Source organism: Rhopilema esculentum, chromosome 3, assembly GCF_057945365.1.
Source record: "Rhopilema esculentum isolate cy_ngs chromosome 3, ASM5794536v1, whole genome shotgun sequence".
In the NCBI taxonomy this organism is placed as follows: domain Eukaryota; kingdom Metazoa; phylum Cnidaria; class Scyphozoa; order Rhizostomeae; family Rhizostomatidae; genus Rhopilema; species Rhopilema esculentum.
The window spans coordinates 1,969,210-1,994,745 of record NC_142817.1 but is presented as its reverse complement, the minus strand read 5'-3'; the positions used below and the strand labels follow the sequence as shown (position 1 = coordinate 1,994,745).

General features: G+C 35.5%; 2 protein-coding genes across 3 annotated transcripts; both read right to left on the bottom strand.

Moving 5' to 3' along the window:
* Window positions 1-818: 818 nt before the first annotated feature.
* LOC135692542 (uncharacterized) lies at window positions 819-14,052 on the bottom strand. The gene is made up of 12 exons (XM_089111302.1): window positions 13,027-14,052; window positions 12,111-12,205; window positions 11,117-11,285; window positions 10,485-10,599; window positions 9,545-9,687; window positions 9,036-9,100; window positions 8,575-8,648; window positions 7,587-7,645; window positions 7,123-7,205; window positions 4,544-4,751; window positions 3,083-3,409; window positions 819-2,463 (listed from the first exon to the last, which is right to left on the bottom strand). The coding sequence occupies exons 1-12, from the start codon at window positions 13,223-13,225 to the stop codon at window positions 1,208-1,210; spliced, it is 2,793 nt and encodes a 930-aa protein (XP_088967428.1). The 5' UTR covers window positions 13,226-14,052; the 3' UTR covers window positions 819-1,207.
* A 143-nt stretch (window positions 14,053-14,195) lies between these two features.
* LOC135692544 (ribitol-5-phosphate transferase FKTN) lies at window positions 14,196-24,437 on the bottom strand. 2 transcript variants are annotated; one of them, XR_016144251.1, is made up of 9 exons: window positions 24,218-24,437; window positions 23,531-23,608; window positions 22,070-22,288; window positions 20,100-20,386; window positions 18,326-18,588; window positions 17,828-17,961; window positions 16,772-16,902; window positions 15,616-16,478; window positions 14,196-14,895 (listed from the first exon to the last, which is right to left on the bottom strand). XR_016144251.1 is itself a non-coding variant. In XM_065210708.2 (8 exons), the coding sequence occupies exons 1-8, from the start codon at window positions 24,308-24,310 to the stop codon at window positions 16,262-16,264; spliced, it is 1,422 nt and encodes a 473-aa protein (XP_065066780.2). In that variant the 5' UTR covers window positions 24,311-24,437; the 3' UTR covers window positions 15,111-16,261. The 2 variants fall into 2 exon arrangements, 1 of the variants encoding a protein (XP_065066780.2); XM_065210708.2 differs by lacking the exon at window positions 14,196-14,895 and having other exon boundaries at window positions 15,111-16,478.
* Window positions 24,438-25,536: the final 1,099 nt, after the last annotated feature.

The window sequence follows — 25,536 nt, the reverse complement described above, 5'->3', positions numbered from 1 at the left end:
TTTAAAATAATAGAGCAATAAACAAAATAGTTTTTTATCTATGTTCTGATGTTTTATACTCTGACAAAAAATGTCAGACAAAAAGCTTTAGTATGCTTCAAAACATTTGCTTTCTTCAAAGCAGTTTTTAACTATTTTACCAAAGGATTATTTCAGCCTAGTTCTATTCTATTTTTAAATTCACTTTTAAATCTTAAGAATACTAACCAAATTTTAGAGTGTTTGCAACTATGAACTGCAACAGCAAGAAAAATATTATGATGTGAAACTTTCCAGAGGAATTTTTCCTCCAAATTTTTTTTATATGATGCTGACTTTTTTCTCAATATTTATATGTTGATAAGGTATACATTTGAAAGAAGAACTCCTGGACAAAAGAGTTTCCCAAAAGCAATTTGACAAAGAACTTCTGATATATTTTCAAGAGTTTTGTACAAATATATTGTCACCAAAATAAACGTATAATTAGTTTGTAATTTTAAGTTAATTAATCATTGGAAACTTCAACTATTTAGGTTATCACGGGTGCAAAGGAAAAATTAAATGGAAGGAGAAAACTAAGAGCAATGAAGGAGAGTCGGAACATCACAAAGTTTAAGGAAACTTCTTCCAATATGTTTTGAGATTTTTAGGCAACTGTTATGAATCACCTAAAACATTTAAGAGATTTTTCTGAGAGTCAAGTTAACTTTCCAAACGTTTGAATATTAATTTCCTGTGAAAAGCTTAAAGGTTTCTTTGTGTTTTTCTCTTTCCAAAGAATTTAAAAAATCCAAGAGAACAATAAAACGCCGGGACAAGACATCAAAGAATTTAAGTTTCGGACGAAATTACACCTGATAATTTGTTATTCCAAAATCTTTCAATTTTGTCACACATTTATCAAAACTGCCAGCCAGCAACACCCAATTAAACATTACCTAAAGAGCTTACAAAAAACCTTTCAAGAACCCAGAAAAAAGTTTTGACTCTCATCAATTATTACCGAATATGAGGGCGTTGCAGCCAAATCTCCCCCCCTGTCAGTCTTCCAATATTTAGGCAATTTTTACCCAATCATCAGTTTGAAGTCTTCGATACTAATAAAAATAGTGCATTGTATGCCATGTTAATAACACATTTTTACGCAACACATTTTATGTGTAAACACAAAGGCGATAATATAGAGCCCTTAGCAATCTATTTATCAATCTAACCTCTCTTGTTGTTAAAATGTTTTAAATTGCCTACGATAATGCTGTAGCCAGGCCACCTGTGAGTTATATGCATTATTCCATGCCTGAAGAAACCTCACTTTTCTAATTAAAGAGGACTGTCTCGCTGTCTGTCCCTGCCTCTCTCCTTCTATACATGTGCACAGAAGCTTATTTGGGTCTTTCCTCTGTTTACGAGTCCTATATGGCTTAAATACAACCTCGTTTTCGCTAGCTGAAGAGTGTGCATCCGCAGTGACACTGTCAACTTGACTGTCATCGGAAAATTCGTTAGGTAGTTCTTTGCTATCATTTAACATGTTCACATCTTTTCCATCCCTTTCACGATCCTCATCTAGTCCAGCACTTTCACTTGTTTGATGGGTCATAACAAAACTTACTGAAGTATTATCCAAGTCAACATTCACTATACTACTAGCATAAGATGAATTTTCAGAAAAGGACCCTTCTGATACTCCAGTCGATAAATATCCTCCATCATTATTAGTTGTTTGTTCTTTAACTCTCATAATTTCTGTATCATTTTCTTCAGGATCAAAAGAGTCTAAGCTTTTACTTTTGAAAACAGCAGACGTTTGGTTGGATCGATTGGTTTTGACTTCACTAACTCCCATTTGCTTATAATGTTCATCAAGACATCGAACCCCTGATTCTATTATCTCCTCACATAGAAAATTCTCTAGCAGCTTTTCAAGGTCACAGGACAATATCACCTTTCGATTATTACTTTTTTCTTCAGCATTTGAAGAGTCACCTACAAAAGAGTTTTCAATTTTTGGTTCACAATCAGCATACTCATCAGATGGTTTTGAACTTGCGTTGTCTGAATCACCTTTCATTAGGCCATTACAGCACTCCTTGGTTTGTACCATGCTATCGGAAAGTGGTTCACTAGAATAATCATTAGTGCTATTTATACGTTTACTTTTGTTACTAGCCAACAAAGATACACCCAAATCTGACTTTGATATGCCTTCTTGTTGGTCACCAGCATAATCTGAACAAGGACAACTACATATGTCATGCAAGCACCGAGTCCCAGAGTTTATTTGTAGGCCCTCTGTTGACTCTGAGTCAGCAAGTTCACGCTTAGGAGTTAAAATGCTTTCTGGCTTGTCCATTGACTGTTTTTCGCAAATTTTTAAATCGCTGGCTAGTATTTCAACACCAACTGCCTTTTCAGTATGTATTTTCCCTTCCACAAAGAATGGACAATTTCTCTTTTCTTCTACGTCTTCCTTCTTTCCACCTTATCAAAGAACATTCAAATAAAACTTTCTTTACGATTTTTAAGACTACGAGCAAGATATATTCACTAAAAACAATTAGATTCAAGTCAATAGCTTTGTATTTGGGTTGAATTTTGTGCCCACATTTCAATATTGTTTATTTAAGTGCCTACCGAACCTGGAAAACATATTTTTTAAATGACCACCATTTTTAATAGAGACCCAAAATACCCCCCTTCCCCTATCTTGAATCATACCAAATACTTATAACAGACAAAATTTAAACTTATGTATTCTTAGAATTAGCATTGGACTCGGTAAGAAAGATTGATTGTAAAAATCAAAAAAAGTATATGACTTTATAATAACATAATTTGACGATTTTGATATCTCAGATAGCATTAAATGTTCATGCTTATCAAAAAAGAAAACAGAAGTTACATCAATGAATCCTACTGAATAAAAAATTGTTTCTTTTGATAAAAATGTCATCAAAAATGTCAAACTGCTGAAAAAGTCATCTTAAATTCGATTCCCCATTTGTATAGCCTAGAAACTCTTTTTCTAAAATTTTTCTTGCTCTCTAATCTTGAAAAGATAGGAAACTTTTGACGAGGAAAATCAAACTAGGATGCTTACCATGACTGCCCAATGACTGTTCTGCAGAGCAGTCCACTGCACCATCCAAACATTCTTCTGCACTGTTACTAAAGAAGTTAATTTCAAGGAAGGCATCTTCTTGGTTTAAGTAGCCCCTATTATTCAACGAGCCATTTTGGTTTGCGGCAAGGGAATCGTGCAAATCATCCATGAAATTCTGATGACCAGACTCGGCCATGTGTTCCTGTTTATCTTCTTCTCTCATATCTGGTATTGGATTTCCACTATTTTCATTGGAACTACTTTCCTGAGTTTCGCTTTTGGTATCGTAAATTCTTTGTTGGCTCACCACATCATCATCTGCCCCTGAGTACAAATTTTTAAATACAAGACAAATATAAAAGAAATAAGCAACACATATTTTCCAAAAAAACTCAGGGACGCCTTCGATAAATTAAAGTTTGAGAAAGGCAAAACAAAATAACAACTGCTTGAGAAATTTTTCTAGTCAATGTATAAAAACTGATCGCGAGAAATGTAGAGGGCTTTGTTTCGGATGAGACGGAACTACGTGGTAAGAGGGTTATGAAGTTGGCGATATCATATAAAATAAGACTGCAAAAGAAAAAGTTTATGAAACATAGGCAAAAAAGTAAACATTTAGACTTTCCGTTCGTATGTTAAGGCAACAAAACCCTAATGTTAGAGATTCGTGAAATCAGAATAATGTTTACAAAGTTAGCTTGATTAAATGTATGCTGGAATGTGAAATTCAGACCCACGAATACCAATGTAAAATAACAAGAAACGATTTTGCTAAAATTAATTGCGAATTAAGGTGAATTGATTAAAGGAAATCTGCCCATACTCCCCCTAGCATAAAGGATTTAATCAGAGTGACCTAGAGATTCTGCAGGTAAGTCACGCCGAGGCATATATGCTTCAATATTCTATATTCATTTGCTATTTAATAACTGTATCATATGGGAAGTGAATGGATGCCCTTTCATGTTAGCTCGGTTTAGTTTTTTTCTAGAATCGAGTGAATGGATATACATTGGAATTTCATCGGAATATTCCATATAGCTTGACAAGGATCGAACTGTGCATAGCGTGGTCAAAAGAGAACTCTGTATCACGGTGGAGTGCTGTTTACATGTTATTAAATTTTAAATAGATTTATGATCATAGGGCTCCTGTTTATTATTCTCGAAAGAATCTTATAAATTATCAAAGGTTGGGATGGCATTATCTTGCCGTTGTCTTTATCATTACAAAATTTTTGGAATATTATTAAAATGCTAGATGCTCAAGACGAGGCGAAAATAAAATTTGGGTCATTTTTTTATTTGAGAATACCCAAGTTTGGTAAATATACAATAAAACATGCCCAAAGTTGTATATATGCTGGTGAGCAGCGGTTGTTGTGATTTCTAGTCGCGAATAAAATGTAGATTGTTTGGCCATTATAGTAAACCAAAAAGAAAGGTGTCGTTTTACCTGGATAAAACAATATGTCATATTTGATTTCATCTGCAATCCTTTTCAATTTTAACTCTTCATCTCCTTCTGAGATAAAACTAACTGCAAGACCATATCCTCCAAATCTTCCTGCTCTGCCTACACGGTGGAGGTAGGTTTCAGTGTCCCAGGGAAGATCCATGTTGATGACAAGATCCACTTTGTCACAGTCAATGCCTCTAGATGTCTGGCAAAAGTTAACAGAATTGTTTTGTAAAGTCAATCCAAGATTTTTTCTTTCAAATCTTATCTTAAAGGTTTATTTATTACGGCAACACGACCGATTATGATAAAAACGTCTTCATCTAAGGTAAAATAAAAAACATGCGTCTTCCTCAAAAGGAAAACTTTCGAGATCCCGCAACTCAAAAATATGAAGGCAGAAGAGACTCATTCCCATTATACGAGAAAATAGTCAACCTTATTTATTCCGAAAAAAATAAAATCTATTTTAAACATGCAAATTATTGACAATTCGGTAAAAACTATCCATTTTAAACATGCAAATTATTGACAATTCGGTAAAAACTATCCATGAATTTCTAAGTGTCTGAAGAATGTTATTTCTAAGGTAATATTATACACCGTATCTTTTTTACTTAAGATTAAGTGCAAGCCTTAGAATATATTTTGCTTAACCCTTTCAAGGCTGAATATAGGTTCATTTGAAATAAAAAATAAATAAACATGTTTTTTAGGTAAACAGACAAGGAGAAGTTGAATTTCAGAATAATTTTCTGAAAAAAACTAATTGCCCTTCCAGCTATTCAAGGAACGATAGTTTTTCGAATCAATGAAATATTTCATGTAAAACTGCGTAAAAATAGCATGAACAAAAGTGTACAAAATCATGCAAAATATTTCAGTATTTCAGTCTATTTATGGTAGTCTGGTATTTATGATAGTGGTAGTTTATAGCCTTTTTTGCACTTTTCGCACCCCATTCTGGTTTTTTCCCCACAGTGAAAGCAGCGAGGACGATTTGGCCTATGAACAGGCCAATGGTTGACAGAATCAGTGCGAATTCTTGTTTGTGGTGCCATTTCGGGTGCTTTGCGGGGCAGCTTATCTGTGGGTACAGATGATGCCTCGATGCTTGGCCTCCCTCTTCCCTTTCTTCGTATTGTAGCCTCTGCAAGTGAGTGTGACACTGAGCATGTGAATTGCAAAAGGTCAAGCTGCTTGGCAATGGGCACACCTTGTTGCTTCATAATTCTGCGGTATAAGCACCATGCATTTATGACAGCTGTGCCCAGAATCCAAAAAAAGAAACGCATGTATCCTTTCCGATATTTATGATGGAGACGGTAAATGGCTTGAAACGTATCAAACAGGTCAACACCTCCCATTCCTGCATTGTATGTTACAACAATTTGAGGTCTTGGTACCTCAACATATTTATTATCTTTCTTAGACCACCTCTGAACCACATCAGTTGGGTGGGTGTAAGCATAATTTGATGCTAGCTGAACCAGCTTCTTATCATACCAGCGGACGACAGCAGTGCCAGTTCTGTTTTCTTGTTGTGGGTCCGGGGCACCTTCTACCTCAAAATCGTAGCAGAATCCACTTTGACCATTTCTGGAAAAAAACTTTGAAGCCCCATTTCTTTGGCTTCTTTGGGAGATACCTTCGTAGGCTACTTTTCCCTTTGAAAGGAATCATCTGCTCATCAACAGAATTTATTTCTTCAGGTGCCACAACCAAACAATTTTTTCTTAGCATTTGCAGCAGTGGCCTTATCTTGTACAGCTTATCATACGTATTGTCAGTTTTGCTGGGTGCTTTTGAGTTGTCATTGAAGTGCAGGAAGCTCTTTAATTTCTTAAAGCGGTCCCTGCTCATCAAGCTAGCAATTGGGCTGTACCTTGTTTCAGCTTCCCAATATATTGAATATATTGGCATTTGGACAATGCACATCTTGAGAAAGACTGTTTTTGTAATTGCAATGCTCCTTTTGGCAACATCACACTGTACTGAATACAGATTTGTTTGATCTGCAACCAGCTGGGTCATTTCATCATAAGACAAATATTTGCTAGGTCTTTCTCAAGTATAAACCAGCCCATTTTCTGGTGCCGCCACTGACTGTCAAACAAGCACGAAGAAAGTGCAACCAAAGAACAATTTCCTGGCCACTGTCAGTAAATTTGTCTTGCAAGCTCCCTGGGGGTATTATTCCCCTCCTGCCCCTGAGTGGCTGGCACAACCAAAGTCTGCTCCGGAGCATCTATTTTTTGTAAGTGTCCTTTGGGGAATTTTTCACATCGACTAGTGCGGATGTTGGCGAAACTCTGACTATAGCTGAATATAACAAAGTTAAGGACGTGACTACATATAATTATGGGCGCTGAAAGCGATTACATAAAACGTGAAAATACGAGTTACAGTTTGAAGCAATTCAGACCTTTTACCTCCTTTTTAAATCGCACTAAGAAGTTTAGTTTAGACAAAAACATGCAAATGGCAATAACAGAAAGACAAATGAAGAAGCTAGGCTATAGTTCGACCTTATTAATGATATTTTGTTAAATAATGAATGCAGTTAAGGTACTTACTAAGTCAGTTGATACAAGGATACGACATTGGAACTTTTTCAGCTTTTTCATTGCCTTTAACCTTTCTTCCTGGGATTGATTGCCTGCAAAGAAAGATTAATATTTAACCATTTGATGTATCAATCACAGTTTATACGTAAACGAAATATCTGCCTTTAAGGAATCGAGCACTATATAACAGAGCGGTAAACGGTAAGTTTCATTGGATTGAAAACGACATAATTCGACAGTAACCAACTAGCTTTTCAAACCTGCCACCAACTCTACCAAAACACCAAAGTATCTGGCAGAAATTCAGGTAAAGCTAGTTTTAACAAGTGAGATGTTACAGCCTGTGGATTTTGCATGGAAAAGGTTTCTCTTTGGCTTTGATTGATGGCAAATCAATTCGGTATGCTGACAACAAGCAAAATATTACCATAACAAAATCCATATTTTAGCACGTAATTGATTATAAAAGCTACCTGAAATGCACGATGCAGGCCAGCCTTCTGATGACAGGATATCGACAAGAATTTGCGCCCTGAATGCAAAAGAAAAAGTGCATGAATAATGTGCATTAAAAGACAATCCATTATTTCGTCAACTACGATGGTACATAAACGACCCATCTGATGCAGTTCGTGCCATTATTTGGAAGGTTGCCGCCGGCCAACCCTGCAGCTAATAGGTGTAGCCACCAAGAATATCCTTGTCACCGCAGTTTGAATTCAAATGACTACAGGGGTAGCAGTTGGTGCGAAGTGGCGTAAAGTTACAAACATGAATATTCAGAATCAACAATAGGTGCCCAATGGCAACATTGAGAGAATAAAGGAAGCAAGGAAAAGAACGGGCCAACCCACCCCATCGAGCTATTGGTCCAAGACAGGTGATCAATCTTAAAGAAGATTTCCCTACGTGCAGATTGCATCGGGGACTGGCCTTAACTGTTACTTCGAGTGGCAGACAGAAAAACATCGATGCATAACAAAGACTTGATGCAGCCAGAATGGACAAGATGTCATACAATGGTACATTTATCGATAACAAATTAAATAAAAGACATACGTTGGTGCGCAGAACAGGATGATTCTAAGTGCAACCCCGAGTTTAATGCCACTATCAGGTAACTAAAGCACGTAGAGCTCTGCTACATGGCATCGAGCATTTTATGAAAACCAATTTAACAGAAGCTTCAATTGAATTGCCTACATCATAATTTAACAAAAACTCCCATATGGGCCGCCAATATATGTTGAAAGGCCGAAAAATTCATGCAAAGGTATTTTAACAACTTGGATGGTCTGGCCTTCGGATTTTATAAACTGCTTTTTCCTTGGCTTTGATTGAATTTAAGGATCTTCAGCATGGTTGCTATCAAGAGTGTTCATTGAGGATTCAGTACAACCGGGACCATAAATACACCAGGTGCATGAGAGCCTCTGACAAAATGAGAATATTTTAGGTTACCTGGTCTGGTAATTTGAGAAAACCATACACTGCTGAAAGGGTGTGTTCCTTAGAAATCTTGTAAGCCTCTTTGCCTAACGAAAAAATTGAAATTTTGTGCTCAAGAAGCTATGCTTACTCAACATATTTTCTCGTTTAGATATTATAGGTTTCAAATTAAAAGCAAGTAAATGCCAAACTTGTTCCATCTAAATATTGCTTGCAAGTAACGGCATTTTAACTTGCACTGTTGTTGGGACATTGTAAAGTGCAAGTGGTCAGCTCCAAGTTATTAGACATAGAATAAAGATAGTATACTTCAGTTGCAAATAAAACTTTTTACTCTTATTTAATTTTTACCTTTTTAGTACAATGCTTGTAATTGGGATACAGGTCCTTGAATGATGAATGATAACAGATGATATTCCATCTGACCAATAAATATTAGTTACCATTTTATTATTATTTAAACAGGTACTTACCTTTCGATTAAAAACAACATGTGGCAAATGATGTGATGGTACCTTTAAGTAAAACTGTTTTATTCCTAGAATATTAAAAAAATGAATAAAAAGGTGTGTTCGATACATTCAAGAAGAAAACAACTTTATGTATGATACAATAAAGCTAAGACTATACAGAAAAACATTTATCTGATTTATGAATAGTTCATGAAAAATCTCAAATAGTGGTTGTAGAAAAATATCTTCTTCAAAAGTCATTCTAGTATGCATGATTTCCTCAAGTCGAAATTATTTGTCTAGTGTAATAGAAGTATCAATTGATAGGAAAAAATACCTTTAGAACACTAAGGAGGCGAAATATCTAAAGTAAAGGGGGTCTAATATTTTCTTTTGTTGACACAGTACTAAAACATTTCTATGGGAGACCAGAAGATTTGGCCTTATTTTCACTAAGATAATATTTACCTCAATAGATACTGATTTCTAATGCAATGATGAAGAACAAGAATAAAATCGACTCTAAATACCTAAAAGTGTAGGCTCTTCTGTATTTAATCTCACATGAATGGGCTCATTCATATAGTTATTCAGGTGTTTCGCCAAGTACTCTGGGTATGTAGCAGATAATGCCAACATTTGCTTATGTTTTGGTAAGGTAGAAAATATCCAACTAGGAAATAAAAAAGGTTCAGAGATACATAGGTACATAGAAGTGAAAATTTTCGCAATTAAATGAATTTCAAGGTACATGGAAGATATTTTGAATTCTCTTCATTTCGGTCAAATAGCCTAGTTCTTTTTGGGTCAGGTAAAACATAGAGCCTAAAGACATTGATTCATTATAAATAGGCCTTATCTATAGGGTGTCATTCGCTTTTGGCATATAGTTTCTTGTGATATTGGTATTTGTTGTTGACAACCTGCTTATAACAGAAGCTGTATTGTAAATCAGTATGAAGTGAGTTCATGAGATAAGTGCCTGAAAGTCAGGCCCACCAATAGAACTGCAGCATGAGGAAAATGAATTAGCAAATCCCCTCCCTTTTTATTATGACTTGATGCATTTAATGAGTGCAAAACAGGATTGAGAAAGCATACTAAGAAAAATGTGAACAAGTGATACAACCAGTGTGACACAGATCAAACTTTCAATGTCTGCACTGGTTATGCTTTCACTCCCATTTTCTCTCAATTTAGAGGGAATTATGTTTGAAATATTCCTTGAGGTCAGAATAAAGCAAAAGACATGTTCATTGACTTTTCAAATCTCCAATGACTATTGAAGCTTCATTTTATTACTTAGAAAATAACATAGTATACTCTAAACAACGCATACAATTTAATCTTCAAATATTGGCAAATTTGTTTTGTTTCACTATACATAACCTTCTAGACAACTAGCTTAAATTCGAACTTCCAAATATCATTGATTTATGCTTCTGACTTTTAAAGAGCTAGATGTCATACTTTATTTGCTCTTGAAAAGATCCTGGCTCTAGTAGCTTGTCTGCCTCATCAAGAATAAACAGTCTGACAAAATCAGTTTTGAGGTGCTCCAGTTCAATTAAAGTTTTCAGTCTGCCTTGAAAAAGAAAAAGTTTATACAGAACAAGATGAGAGTAAAAAACCTAAAATACCAGAAACATCAAAATGCAAATCATGATGATCATAATTAATAAGTCAGATATTAATTACAAAGATGATTAGAGCCAATTATCATAACGTTCATTAGAAATTAGAATATTTTCTCTACAATATTGATCTTTGTCTACTTACTGAAAATAAAACTTGCTTTCCTAACTATTAAGCATGTTCATATATCTATCCAATGATTATAATCATTTGATAAGTTGTATACATGTAATTTACCAGAAATTGGTTCAAATCTTTTATTTTGAAATGGTTAGAATACCTAAGTCTATCAATAGAATTTGCAATCATTGTGAAAACACTTTCTTGTGATACGCTGTTTCTGTAGCATTACCTGAAGACATCTGTTGACTATTTCTGCCACTTAAATGCTTGATTTTCAATATTTCATAAACCTTTTACAACTTTACTTTACCATACAGTTAAAATACCTTTGATCCTTCAAATACCTGGTGTTCCAATAGCAATATGACAGCTTCTTAATTTCTTTTTGTCATCCTCCAATGAGGTGCCTCCAATAAAGACATGGCAATTCAAGTTCTTTTTGAAGGAACCAATTTCAGACAAGACTCCTTGTACTTGTACTGCAATCTCTCTGGTTGGAGCAAGAATGATTACCTATGAAAAGAAGAGAAATGGACTGGCCTTTTTCATAAGGGTAACATATCGTCCATGTGGATGAGCTTATAAAGGCAATTGCCTATCCAGAGATATTTGTTTTAGGAGGTCCTCCAGGACCTGAAACTGCCAAACCTTTAGCTTTCTTGGTATGTGATTACCGCCAATGGGTTACCAAAACATTTGATGTAATGATATATAATATCAACAATAAAGGCAGACCACATGTCTAGCAGTCTACTGAAAGGTGCAACCCTATGATCTGTAATTATTGTGCCTTGGCAAAATATAGCTTTCAATTCCAATAGCAGATAAAGCAGAGAAAACTGATGGACTGACTAATTATAAAACAATTTAACCAACCATACTTATTTCATTATAGGCTGCAGACAATACTTCTACTTTCACAATTAAGTAATTTTTGTACCTTACAATCAATTCTTATGTTTGTCATTTAAAACTAAGTATGGTTGCCTAATTTTGTGGGTACTGCTTAAGATAAAGGACAGCTAATACACAAGGGTTGTGTATAATTGTATACATAGAATAATAATTGTTGAAATTTTTCTTAGAATTTTGAAATGTCAGATGTTGCATGGTGTAGAGAAAAGTAAAGTTATAGAAAGCACACTGTGGCAATTCACAATGGGCTTCTATGCGTTAAATATCAGTGAATAGTGATACTGAGCAAGGCTAGAACATTGTTTTGCTTTTATAGACAAAAACTATTGATTGGTAGAGCTGGATGGTAGATGGATGCCACAAAAGAAGAATAATTAATCAACAAATATAAATCAATATTTCACTCATAGAAAGATTAAATACCTGTGTTTCAGTAGATGATGTCAAAACCATTTCTAGTGCTATAACAGCAAAGACACAAGTCTTTCCAGTTCCAGATTTAGCTTGCACAATCATATCTATAGCATTATAAATATGATACATCATTCTATAGTCGAATAAATTATGTTTAAGGCTGGTCAGGAAGGGTTATTCTCAATTTCCTAAGCAAGGGCTGGTAAGAAGAGGCCATAAACAGTCTGAATCAAAGAAAGTAAGATTATTTGGTAAACTGCAGTATCTGACTTGTGCTCAATCATGGGTATAGGGTCAAGGATTTACTCTGTAAGATCATTCTGTGGACTGAATTATGTTAAAATCAACTGACTGCAGTGAACTTTTAGTGGTTACATTTCAACCCCATACCCCCACCTGGAAGTTTGACTAAGTACAAGAAATAATTGAATTTTAATCATAAAAAATATATGATTGACCCCATGCTGAATTATAATCTGCAGTCAAAATTTTTTTGAATGCTCGAAAGCACTTTTGCAGAAATAATTTCTGAGCACACATTTGTGAGACAAATTGACAAAGACTTTGCCCATTAGAAACTTGCTGCACACATTGGATCAAAACTGAGCAGTTTGCACACATTGCATTTTGTCAGCACTCTTGCACACATGCACACATTTATATTTGCTCTTGCACACACAAAATCTTGTCGAGAACTGTCACGCTCTGCAGACTGAGTCGTTTGTAATTCCACAACTTGTGGAAGTACAAACTACTTGCCTTCAACAATTTGGTTGTATGATAAAGTCAAAGTAGACTAAATGACCCTACTAATGCACTATACAATGACATCTTGATTTTTGGGAAAATGGGTTAAATTTCATTTTTATTCTGAAATTTATATATTTACCAATACACAAACAGAAGCATTAAAACCAAGCCTTACCAAGCCCACATTTTCCAAGTGGTATTGACTTTAGCTGAACAGGGGATGGATTCTTAAAACCCAATTTTTTCAGCCCTTTGAGAACATCTTCTGCTAACAGGAGGGACGAGAATTCTGTGTTTTCGACGTTCAAAACGTCCAACGTTCTCTTCATGTTGGTCGCCATTATCGTGATGTCAAAATACTTTATGTAACACATCACAAATCACAGAGCTGGGGACGAGGCTAGGGTGCTCAACATTTTCCTTGCATTTGGTGATTTGATAAGATAAAGCACGAGAGCATCCTCCAAAGGGAGTGATCTTCAATAATTTTTTGATAATTTGTCCCTAAACTCCCATTTTGGGCAAATTCCTTGTTACTATGGAACTGACAAATCTTGAATTTCGCAAAATTTGTAGAATTGTTAATTTAATCGAATATTTCAAAGAAAATACAGTTTTTAATCGTTTGAAGCCACATGGCTTTTTGAATTCCCACCAGAACAGAACTGTCATCGGGCTGTCATGTCATATCACATTTTTTCGGCAGACATAGGTTGTTTCGTCATCAGATCACTTAATTCGTCTGAAGAGTCCTTGATGAGGACGACGATATGTGAGAACAAAGCTATTCATTCCTGTATTTTTCCTGTACCGTTAAACATGGGCTCCGACGCAGATTGGAAAGTTGAGAAGCCAAGAGAAAATATAACAATCATAACAAAAGCTTTTGAAAAAAGGTATATTGTTTTGCAAAAAGTGAGGGGCCATGGCCCCTCCTGGCCCTCCCTTCGTATTCGTCAAAGGCCTGACCTGAAACCTGAAACGAGCACCCTCCATCCAGGGATGTGTAACAGGTTCACTCTCCTGTCACGTATCACGCATGCGCCGTTAATTACTAATCACATGACTTTTACTATATATATTGTAAATAGAAATTTGATCGGGAGTTTTTTGAGTTGATTTGATTCGTGAAAGATGATCACATAAGAGTGCGTTATTATTTGCCTCACGCTCTACCAATTTTTGTTATGAAACACCTCTTACATCTGGTGGACGACCCCAGTACATCTCCGGGGCCACGAGAGGGGGGGCGTGACGCCCCGCAATATTGCAAACTATAAGAAAGTTGGTCATGCAGCAGGAACCTTAGCATTAAATAGGAAGTTTGACCAAATTTCAAACTATAAAGGTTGCCTCACTCACTTTGTTGGCAAATGATGCCTGAACACCTCCCTAGAGTTAAAACGCCAGTAATCCAGCCTCAGATTTTCGAAAAAACAGTTAGCCTGAACTCAAATTTACTGGTTCGTACAAAAAAGAATGTATTGCAGATAACTTGCTATAAGTAGCTAGCTAACGACTATACGAAATGACTGCTAGAAATGAATGCAAAAAATGACTGCAAGAAATTTTCTGAGATGCATTTTAAGCTAATCTGAAGGATGTTATGGGGAGTTAAAAAGAACCTGTAGTTAATTTTTGCAGATTAACCTAAAATTGGTTTTCACAAAAGATGCTCATGGATATACCCAAAAACGCGAAATCCAGAAATTTTAGTTTCCGCAAACTTAATTTCTTTATACTTTCATGCCATTACTCTCTACTTTGTTATCATTAAGTGTATATGGTAATCTATTTCACTGTTAATAGATTTTCTATGGAAAAATAGTTGGTCAAAAAAGAATAGTTGGTCAATTTTTTTCTAAACGCCCCCAAGCAAAATTGTCTATGCACATCAGTGCCCCCATCGAGTGCGGGCCTCACTCAAATGAGTTCCTCCACCCAAAAGCATACAGAAATTCAACGAGCGCTCTCCATACCATAGCGACCTTTCCCAAAAATGTGAATCAATTCCTTGTATATGAATGCATGTTGTGGAGATAATCTAAGATCGAGTTGTTTTTTTAGTGAAATGCTGTTAGATAACAATGCAATGTCAACGTTAAATAAAGAAATTTATAAGAACAACCAGTGAGGGTGATATGCAAGCAAATTTTCTGCATAATTTGTACTCCCCCCATTTTCACTCCCCCCCCCCAAAAAAACAAATTCCTGTCACTTCGGCTATCAGAGTATTTATAGAAACACAACACAGGATGGTAGCTGTGAAAACTGTGTGAATTTTACATTGAATAACAAAGTTTGATTTAGAATCAGTGTGCAAACCTATCTTTTAACATCAAAATTTACAGATAACAAAAAAGCAATTCAATTACAGTCATAGGGGTAGGAGAAGTAGGGACTAGGAGGGATGTAGCCCTGCCCCTAAATAAGGCAAAATTATCGCATTTCAGGCTCCATTCTCCCAGTTTTATCTCAATGAAGCAAAAACAATTGTCCCCCTAAAGATCCACACTAAGCCCCTGTAAAGTTTTTGCATCGGCTAGGCCGATGATTACAACTACAATTTTCTATTGACCTATATGTTAAGTTATTGTCCAGAAGTCCAGAACAATCACTTTACAACATTAACAATTTATAAATCGTTAAATGGCATGACGGCAAGATGTTATCCTGACTAAACACATGCGAGTTTACTCAAAGTTTGTCATTCTTCAGTGAAAAAATAACCATTGAAAATTAACAAGCAAGGTGATAATTTTACCTTACTGCTTTGCCGAAGTGGAAGGGGGGCATGGAGGAGAAGTTGCCGCCAAAATTTTGAAAAGGTTTTGAGTCATGTGAAAACTGAAAGAAACTTAAGAGGTAATAATGCTTGACCGCTCACATTTAAGGCATATCAACCCCTAGCAACAATAGATCTCCAATGCCATCAGGTGAAGTAGTTTGACCGAAAGTAAATCAGATTAACAGGAAAAGAAAATCAAGTCTACAAGAAGGTTGCTTAGCCATGTTTGAAAATTGACAGCTTTTTTACATTCTGTGCAGTTTCACATTGTTATCAGGAAGCAGTTTCAACAATTGCTTGTTAACATCAGCATAGACGAAATACAGATGTAAAAAACCTATTAGCATTATAAAAACCTATTATACAATACACCAACAAAATTTAGACGAAAATTGGTGTAAGTTATGGAAACCAGAACTTGGGGCTTGGGGCTGAGGGGGCTTGGGGCTGAGGGGGCTTGGGGCTGAGGGGGCTTGGGGCTGAGGGGCCTTTTTCCTCCCATTATCTTCAAAATATTCTTGACAATAGACACAAAATTTATAGCCTTGCATGATTGGCTTCCCCTCTAAAAAATTTGTTGCTCCCTCGATCCTGCAAAATTGTGTTCATATAATGTGTTCTGTCATTGAAATACTTGTACCACTTTTGCCAACTCATCGGACGGCCATTGACCGTTTTCTTCAATATTTGACGGGCTTTTCTTCCAGTCCCACTCTTTAACCAAAATATTCCAAGATGGTCCATAATTAGCTTTTATGTAATCTATTGTATTACATGGAACGCGGACAAGAATATCAACAAATTCAGTCCAGCAAATTGTAAACTTGGGAAAACGATATCTAAAAGACAAATTTAATAAGGGTCAAAAAAAGTACCGTAGAAAGGAAAGAATTAATAGGGGCGCAATTTTATGTGAGCAATAAGAACATAAGGCGCACAAGCCTCCTAAGAACGAACAATTACATAAGGCACTCATGTCTACTGCTCTTCCACTGAGGTTCCGAAGTTTTTCCTCTAAATTTCTTTACTCTTCACCAATGACTCCTGGTTTGAAACAAGATTTGTTTACTTTCAAGAAAAGGAAGAAGTTAATAACAGAAATTCTCATAGCTAACAAACTGTAACATCTCACTTGAATTTTTTTCCAGTTTTCGCTTGGGTTCCACCATTCCACATTGTGTCTCCTTCCTCATAGAAGAAAAATATGTCTAGCTTCAGGTCATTGCTGGGTGTGCGAAATGACAACTCCAAACTATCTTCCAGCTGGCAAAAATAGAAACAAAAAGCTGATCCTATCTGCAAATATACCATTAGTATCATAACACCAAAAATTCATGGGTTCAAGAAAGACATCGAGCAATACCAAAACAAAAGACACTTGCCCTCATACACAACATGCCAAAACATGACATAGTTCCTTAACCTATCTAACATTACCACAATCAATCAATACATTAAAATGCCTTGTTGTGTGACAACATGGCTTGGATTGTGTCTCAGACCAGCTCTGTGCTGCACTGATGCGCCCACAAAGTGCAGAGCAGCGCTGTTTGCAGATTGAAAATAACATTTCTAAATTTCTGCTTTCCTTATAAAAAAACTGTCTTTCTAATAACCAATTGAAATCCAGAAAGGTGTGACATCACTGGATTAGGGGACATAGGTGTTTCTCAACAGTGTCAAAAACATGAGCAAACCTAGATATTCCCAACAAGATAAAGCTTTACCAAGGTTAAATAGTGTGTTGTCTAGAATTTCAAAGATGAATTTTCTTTTGAACAGCACCTGAAGCTTCTCGGAATATTCTTCAACATAACACCATTAAGAATAATGTTATTATTGTGAAAGCTACCATTTTAAAGCCAGCAATCCTTCCTTTAGCTTTGCAATGTAAAACAGCAAGGAATTGCGCCTATAACTCTGCCTGTACTATCATGTTTTAATTTTGAAGGTTTATGATACAGCTCTTGACTCGAAAAAATCAACTAAAGAGACCAACAGCATGGATGATTGGATGATAGCAGGTTGATGATATCATGTCTTGCAGATTATTCAAATGTCTGGTGTATCTTACAGATCTTACAGATGTCTTGTCAAATTCCTGAGGATTTATTTGGGTCTAAGGTAAAATGATACAATTTACAACAAACAGAACCATTTAGAAAAATATTCTTTACCAAATACATACCTTACCAAAAATATGCTTTGGTACCAAACCAGATTTCTGCAATGCATCAGAAATTTTTGGGTTGTAATCCTTGATCCAAATTCCAATATCTACATCTTTACTATGTGGGATAAAGTCACATTGCCTGAACCAGCCTTAAAACGAGAAAGGTTTTCATTACCCTTCAGACTCCAAATAAGGAACAACTTTACCTTTAAGAGAAAACATTATGGAAACAGGGTCTCTCCTTGACCTTTTCAATACTCCCTGCAATCTGAACTATCCAAGAGGTGTTATTTGCACTTTAAATTAGAAATACATCTGTATTATCCTTTTCAATGTATATTTGCTTTGATTTAATTTAAAAATTGTACTTGTCTCAACTTGCTTTGAGCTGCAACTTTGTTGCAATCAGAATGGTCAAAATAATTAATTTCAAGAACAGTAGTTGAAAAAGGTTTAACTTCTGCTGACCATGATACAAATCAGACATAACTGGTACAATATAAATTAACTTACCAAGGCATGTCCCACTGCTTAACCAAAATGGAACACCTAGCTGGTCCAAAGCAAATTTCACTTGATTTAATAAGTTCTTTGCTTTTAGTCTAAATACTTCAGCATCTTCGCTTTCGTCTCTACCATATTTTGAATAGAATTTCCTTGCTCTGCTATGATCACAGTTAATATAAATAGAATTATTGATTCTCCCAGCAAATTTTTTTATGTAAAGAGGAACAGAAACACTGAGACCATCCAACTGAGTTGTTGTTGACAGGACCCTGCAAAAGTTAGATACGAAATTAAATAAAGTAAATGAAATTATATAATACCAATAACAGATACACTTTCAAGTTAGCAATGGTCTGATAAAAAAACTAATTCATGTTTACAGTCAAGTAACCCCTATTTGAAACATTCACATAACCTATCCTTTTTGCAACCTGAAATCAAACAGAAAACATGTAAATATAGTGCCGTTAGGAAAAAATTCATATTGGGGGGGGGGGGGTTGCCCATTGTATGTCTTCTAATTCACTACACTTTAAAAAGGAAATATATTAAAATTTTTAAATACAATTGGAAATAAATACAATAAAAAGGAAATATACAATTGGCAATTTTTGGGGGGACTGCAGCCTCCCAGGGCCCCTGGTTCAAATGGCCCTGAAATAAAAATATAGATTTATGACTGTATGTTATGTAGCAATTAAACATTTGGTTCTACAATTTTACATGGAATCCAATACCTGCAAATAATACTTGTTCTAATATTACACTTAATAATCAAATTTTAATTTTGACAAAATTTCAAGAGGCTAAAATTTCCAGACTGTTCTAAGCTTTTACCAACTTTTCTCAATTATTTCAGTTAATCAGTCAATGATGTATTTTGTGAAATTTTTAGTGTTTCTGACTTTCTCTGGGGATCTCTGACTCAGGCCTGAACAGATCGCTGCAACTATGATTAATGAATGAGTATGGATGCCGATTTTCAAACATGGACTGGGATTATTGAGGTCCTTCATGAGAGAAAAAGGCAACTAAATACATGATTATGACCATTGTTCTTTTAGCAAATGAAGGGTTGCAAAAACCGACTCAAATGCAAAAATTCTCCAAACAAAGCTAGAATACTTCCATGCCTCGAAAGGTCTTGAATAAGAAACAGCAACTTTTTATTCTTCTGGATAATTTAATCCTGTTAGATATTTAATGTTAGATATTCCCTCTCCTGTTAGATATTTAATTTTAATATAAAAAGAAACTTATTTCCCTATGAAGACTTTGTCAACCATCAGCACAAGCAAACCAAGGCTCAAAGTAACAAACATATTAGACAAGTATCAACATTTTCTTGTTTAAGTAGTTGGACAGGAGTAAGAGTTGTTGAAATTTTAGAACAGTCCGCAAATTTTGGGTTATTGAAATTTGGTAAAAATAAAAAATTTTGATAAAAAGGTGAAATCTTAAGACAAGTATCATTGGCATGGATTTCATGCCATACTTTCAAATAACAATTACATTTCAATGAAAACTTGATTTGCTGCTATACATCCTCCCTGCCAGAGTGTAATTATATTTTGTTTCTTGTCACATTTAAAATGCAATCATATTTTTGATGCAAAAATAACTTTTTTCTGTTCAATCCAGCAGGACTTTGCGAAAAATTTATTTCTATGAGTACTCACTCATGTAAAACTTTGTTCAGCAATAAGGTGATCTATCTTGTCATAAAATAGTAAAATAGAAACTGCCAGCAAAAATGACATCAAAATACAAACAAAATTACCTGGGCAAAATATGTTCTTGAGTACAAAATGATGATTTCTTTAGAAACCTCCAATAATATTCTAGCCTCCTGTTTGAGATCTTAGGCTGACAAGTTGATGACCACCAGTGATCATGTCTTTTATGAAACAGTACAAGATGAATTATCACTTTTCTTCTATAGAACACTGCATGTGACAGAATGCTTGGAAATTCTCCAACACTCTCCAATTTAGCTTGCCTATTGTCTGGACCAGACAGTAGATCAGTTTTGAAATTCATTATGCTTACCAGCTCTGAGAATCTTTCCTACAAAATCAAAACACTATTCTTTTGGAACAAAACTTTGAAAGGATAATCCGTACCTTAGTAAAAAATAATATCAATTGTTTATGAACATATTAAAGGTAATATGTCCCTATAAAAGGGCTGCATATACCCAACTTGTCAAGTAACATCAAAATAATGGCTTGCGATTGGTCAGTATTCTTGCAACACAAAACTGTTAACATGAAAAGCTTACTTTGCAGCAGTGTAGATCAACAAAATGATCATAATGGCTAGGGCAATCTCATGAAAAATCATGTTTCTGAAAACCCCTGCAGAGTTGCTAGTAGGACACATTACCTTCAACAACCTAAAAAGCAGATTAGCTTTTACAACTATATCCATGTATTCTTTTCTGACATATATTCCTTTTAAATTTATTCATGCATATGTGTGTAATATCAAGAAGATTTGAAAATGGCTTTGAAAAAAGCAACCTTTTAATATCATATTGGCTTAAAGCTTTTTCGTTTGACACTCTTCAGAGCATAGAAGGTCAGAATAAGGGTCCGAAAGAACACAATCAAAAATATATACCGAGCTGTCAAGGCCGATGTTCTCTTTGAGGGGCAGTCTTGTTTCTTAAGTTTGGAAGGAACGTAGCCAGAATCACACTGGCACATAGGAAGCACAAACCAAAGAGGTTTGGGGATAGGATAAAACAACATGTTCCTTGGAAGTTGGTTCCAATGCCAGCAATTCTGACATTCTCTAAACGAGAATTCTTGAAAAGAAGGCTCTCGTTGCTCTCTTGCTTCATTTTTGTGCCAACAAATCTTCTTGGCTCTAGCATTGCTAAATCCTGATACATATCTCTATTCTTCGAGAACCTTCTGTCAGTCCCTCCCATCTGTGTTTAAGGTTGTAACCAGATGGTAGTGATGACTCCTTATCATTTCTTTTTCTATTTCCATTTTTGAACTTTACATTATTTTCACTTATTGAAGCCCCCCTCCCAATAAATGCAGCCTAAGCTTTATGTCCTGTATAACAGTTATGTTGGAACCAACATAAGAAACAAGACTGCCCCTCAAAGAGAACAGCCTCCTCGATCTTGTAGGTCTACAAAAATTAAGATCTTGTAGATCTTGTAGGTCTAGAAACACTGTTAAAACAAGGAATTTTGCCATTGGTCAACATCTTTTAGATAACCGAGATTGTGCAAAACTCTATAATGACAACATGTTTTAGATAATTGGCAGAGACCAGTTGTCCTTCCATCTAGCAGTTTAAGGAGTCAATCTATATAAAAACGAAAAAGCAGCCATTCTGTAGACAGAAGAAGTTTGTTTTCTCTCTTGGACTCCATTGGTAATTTTTCTTTAGGCATGTGGCACTGATTGGACAACTATACCGTTATTGTGCTAGCATTTATCTGACTGGCCTATTTCGATCCACAACAGGGTATATATTTTTCATTGTGTTCTTTCAGACCCTTATTCTGGCGTATTATGCGCTGAGGAGTGTCAGACGAAAAAGCTTTTGGCCAAAATGATATAAAATGTTTACTTTTTTCAAAGATATTTTCAAGTTATGTACTGCCAAAACTGTTCATCAAGAAGATTGGTAACCATGCTGATTTTAGTGCTTGCTGCCATATAGGCCAAAATGTTTAGAAGTATTTGCATGAAAAATGAACAAGTTACAGATAAAAATATCTCATACCCACTGCATTTTGTCCTCGAAAGTTGGCCCAAAGGTCCCAAATGTGATGACATTTTGAGAGCAAAAGTAATGACACCCTCCATGTCCATCATTCTCCGTCCTTCCATCCTTTGAAAATCTTTCTATTCTCTCCAAAAGGTGTCCCAGTATTTTTTGATCAATTAATGTAACTTTTAACGGTAGCTTTCCACATGCATTCAGAAACTCTGAAACAGCATCCTAAAAACACACTAGGTAAATACATATGATGTATAAAAAGTTGTTATCATCATAATACTGTATAAAGATGAAGTCATTATCCTTATCATTTATATCAGTCTTGCTATTATTTGTATTATTAATTACAAGCTTTAATCAGACATTGATTTTTAGTTGGTAATGTTAGGGAAAGGCTTGGGAGCCCATAGCTAAGCCCAAACAAGGGAAAGGGAGGAGGGGTTAGGAAGAGAGATAAGAAATATCAAGCTTGTTTATTGTTGTTTGAATAAAGACTGGTTGTATGAGTCTTTATTCCAAGAGTCTAAAGAAGGTGGAAGGGGGGTATACTATACTATAGCATTCCAAAGTTAACAAGATCTAGGGAGGAAGGAATAGATAGGGGACAGATGTTGTGAATTTGAACAAGAGATTTGGAAAGGGTTAGTACTGGGAAAGTGGACCTCAGGAGCGTAGCTTGCAATGGGGTGTAGGGTGTCAATCCTCTCAAATTCTATAGAAGCTGCAGAATTACATTCACAACAAAATAATTTCATGCTCAATGTAACAAAAGGAATTCTAATGGCAAAATATGGTTTTGCATCTCTTATACACCCCCCCCCCCTCCCCCCCCCCCCCCCAGGGAGAAAGTTCATGCTATGCCACTGGTGGACCTGGGATCATATCTCTGATGTCCTGAGAGCAATAACTATATGGTAAAATCTATAAGAAAATGAGATTTTATTTCTCTGGTCACAGGTCACACAGACTAGTAAAAAGTAGCTTATGATTATAGGTTTCAATTTAGACTGAAGTAATCAAGCAGTTGACCTTAAAAAATCATTCTGGATGTAATTTATCTCTAGATTATGAGATATTTGAAAAAGTTATTGCATTACTTTTTAAAAAATATGGTTCAGACTAATGCCTATTTACCATAGTATCTATGATCCTGCACCTTTTAAAGTTTTGTTATTGTCTTCCCACACTGGGCAAGTGACAAAATTATATCTGAATGTCCAAGCTGCTCATTAAGGTGATAATTTTACATGTGCTTTATCAAGAGAGAGACATGAATGGCTAATTTTCCAAAAAGTTTTCATAATGCTGCCATGAAAACAATTCAAAATTACTAAATATGTACATTCCTTATTATAAACTGTCCATTTCTGATATTTTTGAAAAGAGCACATAGGATTATTTATATTGCTCAACAACATTGCACATTGCTCAATAATATTTTTGCTCAAGGCAAAAGTTACTCACTCTCACATCTTTACTTCTTCTTTTGACATCTATATGATTCCTCTTGATGGCAATTAGATTCAAAGAAGCCAACAAGTCCTGAAGAAAATTTAACTGATTTTTACATTTTAAAATTTAATACAAACAAAAATGAACATGTTCGAATAAGACAAATAGAAAAACTGCTCGTTTTGGTTCTGACAATCAAAAAGTTAATTTACCATCTATAAGTTTACACATTTGGGGGGGGGTGAGGAGCAGTTGACCATGTTTGCTTGACAATATGAGCAAATGGACCCCAATTTATTAGAGTTTCATTCCATGGGAAATAAGACACAAGTATTTCCTTTAGTTTGTTGCCAATCCTTGCTACATAGCCTTCCTACATCCAATCTGGAGGTTATTCAAATAAATTTTGTAACTGTCTGTCATAAAGTGCTTCGTGCTATAAAGGAGCTCTTTATGCTTTGATGTATAGAACAGGGGGTTTGCAAGTTTGAACTTCAAGTTTCGCACTTGATGTAATCATCAGGCAACTGTAAAGGCATCTGGGGTTTAGTCAAAAAATTAACATACCCATTGCATACACACAGGTTTGAGCAAAGCCTCCATCCCATCTCTCGCAACAAAAAGAAATAAAACAGAATTGAAAGCTGCATATTTTAGGGCCTAGGCCTAGATGTGAATATCAACCTTATGCATACTTACCCAGTTGTTAAGCAATCCATAAATCAATGTCTGAATGAAAATAAACGACGAGGAAAACAGGATTATGACTATAAATACTCTACATTTATTCATTACTTTATTCCAGTTGTTACTCTTAACTTTCCATTTACTTATGGCTATTTCAGAGTATCTTTGAACTTCAGTAATTCAATTCGATTTTCATCTCCATAAACATTCCCACCAAAATAATTACTCTTCTCCGCAGAGGCTATTGGGATTGGGACTCAAACTTTTTACTTTTTCTGGACCAGATTTTGGTAGATACAGGGGGGTTTTGTCAAAACACTAGGACGCAGCCTGTGAATGAGCTGTCCCCAGTGCTGAGGAGAGGGGGGTCAGGGGGGTCACTGACCCAGGGGCCCATTGCTTTAGGGGCCCATAAAGAGAAAACAAATTTAATAAAATTCTAAGTGATAATCCAACCTCTCCATTACCGTCATTAGTAGAGACAATAGTGACAAAAGTCTATGAATGAAGTAAGGTAGAAGCAGTTTGAGTCTTTGACTGCCTGAGTGTTAAATATATTTTTGTTGAGAATTTTTCATCTTTGCGGTTGAAAAGCTTCTGAATGTAACTAGAAAATGTGATTGCAACAGGGCAACATACAGCAATATGTATGTCATACAGACTTAAACTATGGCATGCGCATCTATTTGCAACAGTGTGTCGGTTGTGATCGAATTCAGTTAACGAATTCAACATTTTTCATTTTCTAAGACTTTCAAAATTTTTAAAGAAATTTTCATTTTTATTCGTTTTGGTGTTAAGATATCAGTTATGCTCAAATTATATCAAACAGCAAACAGAATTAAAATAGCCACCAGACAATGGCTTAGATTGGAAAATCCGTAGGAAGGTGAGAAACTTAAATCTAACAAGCAATTGTATTTTTTGACAAGTTTTAACATAACATAACGACTTAGGAACTGGAATAAATAAATCTTTCGATATATTCAGATATTCTTATGTTTATTCAGCTTTGAATTCTTTCCTATCAAAACATAGCAATTAAATAAACATAGGTTTTCCAATAATATAGCAGTTTAGCTCTACAGGGGTTTTTTGCCCCATCTGACCCTCCTCTATCTGCGCCACTGCCACCAAAGCAGTTTAGCCACCATAGCAATTTTAGCAACCAAAATAGCCACGAGAGCAATTTAAGCAATCATCAATTTCAAAAATTCCAGGAGGAACATTCCCCGTACCCTCCAGGAGGAACATTCCCCGTACCCTCCAGGAGGAACATTCCCCGTAACCTCCAGGAGGAACATTCCCCGTACCCTCCAGGAGGAACATTC